We start from the raw sequence: 9,929 nt of genomic DNA on the forward strand, positions 1-9,929 counted from the left end.
AGAATTCTCACATGTCAAAAATGTATTCTAAATGAAGTTTCAAATAAAACAAAAATGGTTCCATATAGTACAAAGACTTCTATTTAATTCATAGTTGAGAAGAAACTTTCTTGTCAGTTTGTATTAGGTGTTAAGGTAATGGTTAATGTTATCAAGTAGACATATCCTAGAAATTCAGTTACTTAATGCACCTTAATTGTGAATGTATGCACGTATATTGCTTATTGTTTACTAAATATTTTTTTCAACTGCTAAGTTAGCTTGTAGAAATATTTCTTTTATTATTATTCTCAAAAATCTAGAAATTTAATATTCAATATTCACACAGTGTGGATAAGCTTTGGTTTCAAGTTTGAAATTGTAATGGTTAAATACTTTTCATTAAAACATTCAAGTTTGTTACTAGAATTATGTTTTTTAACTGGTTGTACGTAATCTTTATTTTTATGTAACTTGTAACTCTAGTTTAAAATTTTAGAAAATATTATGAAATCTTTCTATAAAGTGAAAAATACAGCTATTAAGTATACACTTTGAAAGGCATGTTACTGAAACAACACTTTTTTTGCACACCTTATTCTTCTATTATTGAAGTAACTGGTAGTATTTTGTAAAGACGAGCTATTTGAAGGGCATGATAAATGAACATTTTAACTCAAATATTTCTTAAAACAAAAGATCACTACAGATGTTGGCTCAAGTTACAATGTGATTCAGTTTAATATGGATAAAAAAATAAAGTCCTAAAGATGATTTGGCTCATTTTTGTACTGTATCATAAAGTGACGATAATTTTGATAATTCATTTAAGAATAATAAGCAATAGTTTAATGATAACGTCTATTGATACCAATATATTTCTCATCACTATATAAAACAATTTGACAGTACACATAATGTGTGTGTGTGTATCGAAAACTCAAACAAAATTTAGAATGTTATAGACATTTTTACTTGATTATTATAATTGAAAATGTTCATGCCCAACATTTGTATTTTTTTAGATTATAAATAAATTGTGCGTGTGTGTGAGTAAGTAGTTATATGAAGTTATAGGTATTCATTGGTACTTGTACTAAAAAAAAAGTTTCTAAGTACGTATAATTTCTGTGCTTCTGTAGAGGAACAATCTTTACAAAACCTGTCTGCTATGTTGAGTGAAGAAGAACAAATGCTAGGAAAAGTAAAGCCTTTCTGGATACCAGATACTGATGCTCCAAGCTGTATGCACTGTGAAACTAGGTTTACAATGATCAAAAGAAGACACCACTGTAGAGCCTGTGGAAAGGTGTGTTTTTAAATAACAAAAACAATTTATCCTTAAAAGAACTGGTTACGATTTTTTTTTTCGTCTTATGTCATATTTATTTTCTATCATTTATCCTTTACGTTTAAGTCTCAAACCTAAGTGTTACTTTTTACATTTTTCTGATTATGAACCTGTTAGATATATGGTATTTTAATTCTTTTCTCTTCATGATTGTACGTTGTCTGTTCAGTGCTATAATTCTCTGCATTGAGACTGTACAGGATATTTTTTATCCCTATTTTATATTAACATAAAAGCTAACAGTTTTGTATTTGACTTTCTCTCAGGTGTTGTGCGCCCACTGCTGTAATCAGAAAGCACGTCTCGTTTGCCTTGTTAACAAAGAAGCAAGGGTGTGTCATAACTGTCTTGCAGTCTTAAATAAAGGTATGCTTTTCTACTCATCAAATTAAATCTTAGTATGTGTTTAAAGGATAAAATTTACTTTAATTTATATCATTAAACTTTATAATAGTTTAAAATGCATGAAATAAAGTTTTAAAAAGAAAATAACTGGTCAGTCTCTTGAATTACTTGAATTTGTTAATTAGTTTTTAAAACTAGAGTTATTGTAGAGTGGCATTCCAGACAGATCTGATCATTATTATCTTTCTGTAGTATCTCTGTTTTTTTTTTAAAACCCTTCTGTAATGGAACTGTATCTGAAGAATAACAGACACTCCAAAACAATAGTTTTAAAGAAGTATAAGTTTGGATTTTTGAAATGAATTTAGTTGTAAGTTTAAGTCACAAATGGAACTTGTAAGAATTACACACTTAATATTTCTTTGTAAAAAACTAAAAGATAGTTCATTCATAATCATTTGAAAAGCAGCAGGCTCCACAAAACAAAGAGAGAGAGAGGGAGAGAAATCCTATTGTTTACCTTCTTGACATTTGGCCTACTTCAGATAATAATTTTGTCAAAATCCTTCTTCTCGTGACAGTCTTATTTTCATTGCACATCAGTATGTCTGTGCATTTACAGTGCTAGAATCCGGATTTTGATACCCATGGTGGGCAGAGCACAGATAGCCCATTGTGTAGCTTTGTGCTTAATTACAAACAAACAAACTTATTTTCATTTTAATAACAGATTTTAATATTTCAGTTATGGTATTTTTTGGAAACTTTTGCACTTCGTAGATAGATAGATAGAAGTACATTGAATGTTAGTAATTTACTCCACTACCAAATTTGAAGAGGCCTGGAAGAATATAAATCAAGGTTCTCTTTTATGTGTCTTTAATATAAATCTGCTAGTTTTGTGTTCCAGCACACACATTTTGTACAATTGTGCCTCAAACATGTTTCAAGAGGCACTTAAGTTTGGATTAATTTTAACTTGATTTTGACATTCTACAAACTGACATGTCAGAATGCTGTGTTGCAGCTGCCTTAGGTGTGAGCAAAAGTGTAGTTTCCCATAATGGAATATGATACAATGATTACAAGTTAACCATAAGTGTTATTTGCTTCCTCATTATAGTTCAAGCAGTTGAGAGGCTGACTGGTAGCAGTGTTCCAGCAAGTCCCAACCCTGGAACAGGCAGCATAGCTGTATCTCCTCTTTATTCTGGATCCAATTCTGCACCAACATCTCCAGGTTTTCTACCTTGTGAGTCAACTGTACAGGATGAAGAAAGATGGCAGCCAGACCCTAACAATCCTCAAGAATATTGTTCCACTGTTTCACCTCTGCAGCAAGACAATGGAAGTGAAAACAGACCCCCTCTTACAGTAATGGTACCAATAGGAGTTCTTAAAAGAGGTAAGGAGTCTTATATTTAGGCACTTCTACTTCCTTTTTATTGTTGCTTCTAACATCCATGTACTAGTGCCTTGTCAAAGTATTAAATTAAATATCAACACAATTAAAAAATTATTTGAAGTTCCAGAGATATATAATTTGTACTATAAGTATTGAAGCTAGACACAATTTAGGATATGGGCTGAAAGAACAATTGCCCTATGGACATATGTAATTCCTTAGAAAACTAGCATTAAGTCTTAGTTGATATTTGTTGTAGAAACACAAATATAGAGGACGACATTTCAAAAGACTTCCGCCTTTCTTATTCAGGTCCATGGAAGACTTTGTCCTCTATGCTTTTGTTTCTACAACACGCAGTTGTCATCCATTCAACTAGTTTCATTGTGAATACTCTGCCTAAACAGTCTATCAGAGAATAGCATTAAGTCATTTCATGATACATGTTATGGTACAGCTCAAGATATGACATACGTTAAATAATGCAGAGTACTTATTTTAAGGCTTAATATGTTTCATACTGTTAAACAGAAAGACTAATACCCTAAACATTGACTTCATTTTTGTCTTTGAAACATGCATTTAAAACAGTGATTTACTAATGAGTTTTGATGCCCAATTCAAAGAGCAGTTGTGCAGTATTGATATGATCCTTTTTTTTTCAAAATAAATGCATCCTTTAAGGCAAACTCTGCTCTATGAAAAAAGATTTCACTAGGACTAACCTTTGTTCAGTGAATGCCTAGTCTATCTCTTTATCGGTTTACATTTATAATGTACATACAAAACTTGACAAATAAACATAAGAAAAACTAGAAGATGGTACTTAAATAATTAACTTTTTAAAGTAAATAATGATATGACAAACCAACAACTTTTGATAGGTTTGGTTTAGTATTTACAAATAAGTAACTAACCTTGATACTGCTCTAGGCTTTTGATAGTTAGCAGATAGTCTATTTTTTGCTTTTAATTGAGGGTATGTCTTGACAGGATTGATGTTTTGGCTCATTTGCATTTAGCTTCATTTAGCTAAGTTCTGTTGAGGACAAAAAGTGGATGTAGTGAAATGTCTGCCTTTAGTAAAACCTAACAAAATAAATGTGATTCTGAGCCAGTTCTTCTAAAGTAGACTGTTTTAAAGAGTCATTCATAATAACATTTTTTTTATGGCACAGTTGATTTTATAAGCATTGTACAGCATAGTCTAATACATCTTATGATAACAATCAGGTTAATATTTCAGTTTCGTAAAAACTATCTAAGAATAATATAGTATTATTTACATAATTATAATTTAAAAAAAGATTACAAATTACTTTTTGCTTTTATGCTAATATAAAACATAAATCATAGTCTGAATAGGATTATGTATACATAAAGTTGATTGGAACTAAATTTGGACACGTAGTTTGATTTAATGTAATAGCTGTAAAAATTGAGAAATAAATTTAGTTCAATGCTTATTTTTAAATTGTAATATCTCATGTTGTACTTTTTTGATAAGTAAAGTTATTTGAGTTATTTCATGTAGAGGTTCTATGTTGTTGTGGCAACCTTTTAAAAACTTCTATAAAATTTCCTCTATTTTATATCATTAGGTTTACTGTGCAAGTCTTTGTAATTTTAATGTTATAGCACGAGAAGTGAAATGTGTTTTGTATTTATGAAAAAAGTTACTGAAAATATTTTTTAGAAACTTTGTATGTTAGTTAATTTTAGCAAATAATTTGTTTTAGTTGCTTGTTTTGACTAGCGTTTTAAAAAGCAGGATTTCGCTGTTCATATCTGGTTTGATATAGTCACCTAGTCAAATGATGTAGTTGGACTTTGGTTTGCATCAAGTACTTTCGAATTGAACCAAATATTTATACAGTATTTTGTGGTTTCACTTTAATCCTCTTGCTACAGCTACGTCAAAGTGTACATGTCATGACCTTTTTAGAGAGGTACATTCAAAAATTAATTAAACTGCTTTATTTTCATTGTATATGAATAAACATGGTATAAAAACATAGTTAATGAACCAAGTTTTAATATTATACATGTTTTAAGTTCTTAATTTTATACGGAAATTTTTTAAAAATCTTCAATCTCTTCTAGTATGAGAATTGTGACATTAGTTCTCTAGGTATTCCCCCCTTCTCTAATTTACTTACCATCCCTCTGAAAAGTATTGAATTGAATGTAAATTATCATTGTAATATAGATATTACTAAGGAAAAGGATACTTTTTATAGCCTTCAGTCTTATTTGTTTACAGAGCATTGTCTGTTTTGCCTTCAATTTGAAACGTTTTCTCACAGTATTCACATCAACAATCTTAGTTGAATTTTTAAAGGCTCTTATTGCATAGTTAGAAAACCAGATAAATTATATGATAGTTATAGTTATAGTTTTGAGTTGCATTATTTAATTAAATGAAAATTTAGTGTAGTAGTACCAATCGTACAAGAAAAGTTGGGTTAAATTTCATCAATAGTCAATAACAGCAAATAAACAAGAGGCCCGAGGTAATTACTGTATTTCTTGTTTTTCATGTGTATTCTTTATTATAGTAAAAGTAATTAAAATGTCAAAAAATTAGAAACTTTTTAGGTTACATTAGGTAAGGTAATGAAAAATAATAATAAAAATTCTTTACAAGATATGCTCATAAGTAGCTCGTGCATTACATAATTTGATAAGGTAATATGAGCTACACAATTACCAAGTGATTTACAGCTTGTGTGTTAGCATTTTTAGTTAGATATGGTTCAAAAGACAATAAAGTTACCTATGTACAGATGTGTACTGTTACAAACTTTAAGCTATTTACAATAAACAGTTGTAGTTTCATGTTACAATTTGCAGTCATTCTAGAAAGAATAAAAGCATAATTTAGATTTCATATTTTTTATAGTGGCTATGAGGTCAATAAAATTGATTGAATGGATACAGAGTTAGGATAAAGAAAATAACAGATAAAATATAAAGTTTTACTGAAAAAAAAGTTTGATATTTATGTAGGAGGTTTTAGAGATTATAAAAAAATTGATTTCACAATTTTTAGATAAAGAAAGGTATTTTTAATCTTAACATGAAAATACTTGGCACTTGGAGCAGTCAACAGTGAAAACCACATCTAACTGTATGTTTGGTTTATACCAGCAGGAGATAAACCTCGAGGAGAACCCAAACAGGTAATGTTTTCTGATGGTATCCGTCCTGGAGGTGATTTGACAGATCTTGATAATCCACCAGATTACCGTGCCATACCATTCAGACGTCAAGGTCGTGTCCAGAAGAAGGTTACTGGTATGTTTGTTTAAAATATTCATATCACGTCTTGCATAATAATTTGAAGATGTATATATTGCACTTCTTTAAATATATGTATATAGTCACTATCCTTCTATTCCAGCCAGTAGTTGATAAGTTGAAGATGAACCATACAATTTCTGTTTTTTAACTGCTTTTATGATTTCAGTAGCACAAGCAGTCACAGTTCTGATTTTAAAGTCGTGTTTTTAAAAAAAAGGTATTAATAATACATAATTCTAAAGATGTTGAGGATGTACTTTATATCCCATGTGTCAATGACCATTTATGACTGTTAAATGTATCTGTCATCTACGCACAAGCTTCATTTTGAATGGACACGATTAACAAAACATAGTACAGGTTTTACGTGTTAAAGTTGGCATTTCAAGCTGTAATGATGAGGTTTGATGCATTGAAATATTCATGTTTCTTTGTGAAATAATTTTTTTTATATGAAAAGTAAAGTTTATTACTGTGGAAACATCCATGGGTTTTTACTTTGTTTTAATAATCTTAAGTTTTCAATTTAAATTCAATTATCCAAGTGGTAAATGGTAATTTGATAAGTAATCTTTTGATATAATGTGACTGTTTTATGTTATGGTTGTTTATCATTTATCATGAAAAAAATAGGAAAATAAAGCTTTACTTTCACCTTGTTTTGCAACATTCATAACATATGTTCAACAATGAGAACATGTAGAAGAGAGAATATTCTAGAGAATGAACCAATATTTGGGCTTAGTTGGTGTAACTGGATTAATCCTTGGAAGGAGACTTGTACTATTTATATTCAAAACTCGTGAATGGTAAAAAACGTAAGATTACTTGTTGAAATAGTGAATCACTTGTATTTCTCTTCAATTCAAAGGTTATTCAGTATTTGCTGCTTCACAATGAATATAGACAATTTAAAAAAAAATCATATGTTTCAGTCACATTTTGGTGTATGTAATTTTGTTTGACTTCAGTGTTTTGGTTTGTTTGTTTGTTTGTTGTTTTTTATCGAGGGGATAGGGGTAAGTTCCAAATCTCATGTCTATAGGACGTGTGATACTTTTTAGGTAATTTTTGTCAATGGTTTTGGTAAGTGTGAAAAGTAGTAGTTTTGAAATAAGTTAATTAAAGAATTATTATTTGTGGAGATAATAGTATTTTTATATTATATATCAGCCACTCTAAACAAGTCAATCTTTTCAGTAAGCGATTCTAGCTCTGAACCATCATCGGGTGGAAGTTCTGTACTATCTTCTGGAAGAAGAAAGAAAGGATCTGGTCAGGATTTGAGACGAAGACGAATTGTCATATCAGATAGTGATGGCCCTTTACCTCCAATATTTTTACCTGCAGGTATACTACAGAAATTAGATTAAAACTTTACCCTTTAATATTTTGTGCAAGTGGTTATTGCTTTGAATCAGTAGGAACATTATTTAGCTCTGTTTTTCTTTACCCTCAGTGAAAGTATTCATCCAATAATGTGTATCATAAATAACCAAAGCTAAAGTACTTAAATACAGTAATACCTGACAGGTGTTTTTTTATGGATTTTGTCCAGCTGAATTGGTTCTGTCATTACGTGAGTACAAAACTGACATTTGTACTGGTCTAAATGTTCATCTAGACTTGAGCTACAGTTGAATAACCTCTAACAAGATAAAATTAACTTACCATTTAAGTAGTCATGTTAACATTATACTAAACTTTTTTTCTAGTATTTTATGCCTAGAATACTAAGCCTAACAGTACCAGATTTTTTTTTACACCTTCCAGTGACTCGGCTGTAAGTCAGAAGGCTTAATGCTAAAAACCAGGTTTCAATACCTATGATAGGCACAGCACAGATAGCCCATTATGTAGTTTTGTGCTTATCAACAAACAAACAATACATTCATTACCCATATAATATGCTCAGATATATTTTGTTAAAAACATTCAAGTTACATAATGAACTAATTCACAAATGTTAAATATAAACACTGAATAACATTTAAAAAGGCCCAGTTTCCTGCTTTTAAATCAGATTACTAATAATCTGTACACCTTATGCTACATACTTAAGTTTAACATTGTTTACATTAAATACTTATTTGAAGTTGGAAGTGTTCAGCCCATATATTATCACTACTTTTTAATCATTCTAGCTAGGCACAATACAAATATCCCCCATTGGGGCAGCAGTAAGTCTATGAATTTACAACATAAAAACCAGGAGTTCGATTCCCCTAGGTGGACACAGTAGATAGCCTAATATGGATTTGCTGTAAATAACACACATACACACACTGTAAATTTTGTGAACTTTGAATTTCTTCACAAAACATTTACCATGAACAGTTTACAGTATGGCTTTAATAACATGATTTTCTAAAATGTCGTAAAATTTATTCCTATATTCTAAGATGCATTAATTAAAATTTCTAACTGTTCATTTTTATAAATCTTATAACACTTGTCAGCTAATGATCTGTCAAGAAACTTTTTTTTTTCCAATCAATAACTATTTCAGATTAGAGGTGTACGTGTGTGTGACAGAAAAATTTATTGCAGCAGTGACTTGTTTGCTCTTTTACAGATGTTACCAGTGACGATAAGCCAGACATTAACCATCTGTTGAAATGGATGCAAGGTGAGGCATTGTTTATTGCACAGTTAGTTTTGAATTACAGGATGAACAACTACATATTGTAGATGTGGTGATGTTAGATAGTTTAATGTTACATTTGTTAATAAAAAGAGTATATTATCTCAAGCCAAACAGCTTTGTATTATTTAGAGGTTTTAAATCTGTATGTACATCTTTTCTCTGTCAATACCTAACACTCTTTATTATCTTCATTTTTATCAGGCAGGTGGCAGCACTGCCTATGTAGGGATAGCTCAGATTGTTCATTGAAACAGCTTTGTATTAATTAGAGGTTTTAAACCTGTATGTACATCTTTTCTCTGTCAATACCTAACACTCTTTAGCATCTTCATTTTCATCGGGCAGGTGACAGCACTGCCTATGTAGGGATAGCTCAGGTTGTTCATTGAAATGGTATTTTAAATATCTCCTCAACAGGTCATCAGAACTTTACAACACTACAGTGTTTCCTTTTATAACAATATCTATGTAATAACTGAGTCACAAGTTCTGGGAATGTCTGTAAATATCATAGTAAATAGTTTGAATTTCTTCTTGTTCTTTTTTTTATTGCATGATAACTCAAAAACCAAAACAATGGTGTCAACCAAGTTTGCTGAGGTAACATAGTTGCAAATGGTTTATCTGCTTTTATATGTATTATTAATAACTAGTAGTAATTAAAAAACATAATTCTAGTATAAATGATGTTATCATTATCCCTTGAAATTAGCTTTCTTACAGAAATTTGATGTTCCTTTTAAAATTTTAAGTACAGGGTGAAACAGGAATTACCAGCCAGTAATAGATAACCAATAAATATTACAGTTGGAATCTCGTTGTATTTAGAACTTGGTTATAAATACAACTTTCCTTAGTCTATTGAAGTACTACATTAAAAAACAAACAAGTAAAGAAAA

The 9,929-nt window shown here is 30.1% G+C and overlaps 1 protein-coding gene across 2 annotated transcripts in view; it reads left to right on the forward strand.

Annotated features, from left to right (window-relative positions):
- LOC106459198 (zinc finger FYVE domain-containing protein 16-like) overlaps positions 1 to 9,929 on the forward strand; it is a 55,496-nt gene that overhangs the window by 19,644 nt on the left and 25,923 nt on the right. Inside the window, exons 4-9 of one of the 2 annotated variants that reach the window (XM_022385632.1) lie at positions 1,122 to 1,288; positions 1,597 to 1,696; positions 2,799 to 3,080; positions 6,231 to 6,377; positions 7,584 to 7,733; positions 8,959 to 9,012. In XM_022385632.1, coding sequence (XP_022241340.1) covers positions 1,122 to 1,288; positions 1,597 to 1,696; positions 2,799 to 3,080; positions 6,231 to 6,377; positions 7,584 to 7,733; positions 8,959 to 9,012 — 900 coding nt within the window. The remainder of the gene's footprint in view (positions 1 to 1,121; positions 1,289 to 1,596; positions 1,697 to 2,798; positions 3,081 to 6,230; positions 6,378 to 7,583; positions 7,734 to 8,958; positions 9,013 to 9,929) is intronic. The other variant, XM_013918796.2, reaches the window with a different exon arrangement.

The sequence above is a fragment of the Limulus polyphemus genome, unplaced genomic scaffold (genome assembly GCF_000517525.1).
Source record: "Limulus polyphemus unplaced genomic scaffold, Limulus_polyphemus-2.1.2 Scaffold573, whole genome shotgun sequence".
In the NCBI taxonomy this organism is placed as follows: domain Eukaryota; kingdom Metazoa; phylum Arthropoda; class Merostomata; order Xiphosura; family Limulidae; genus Limulus; species Limulus polyphemus.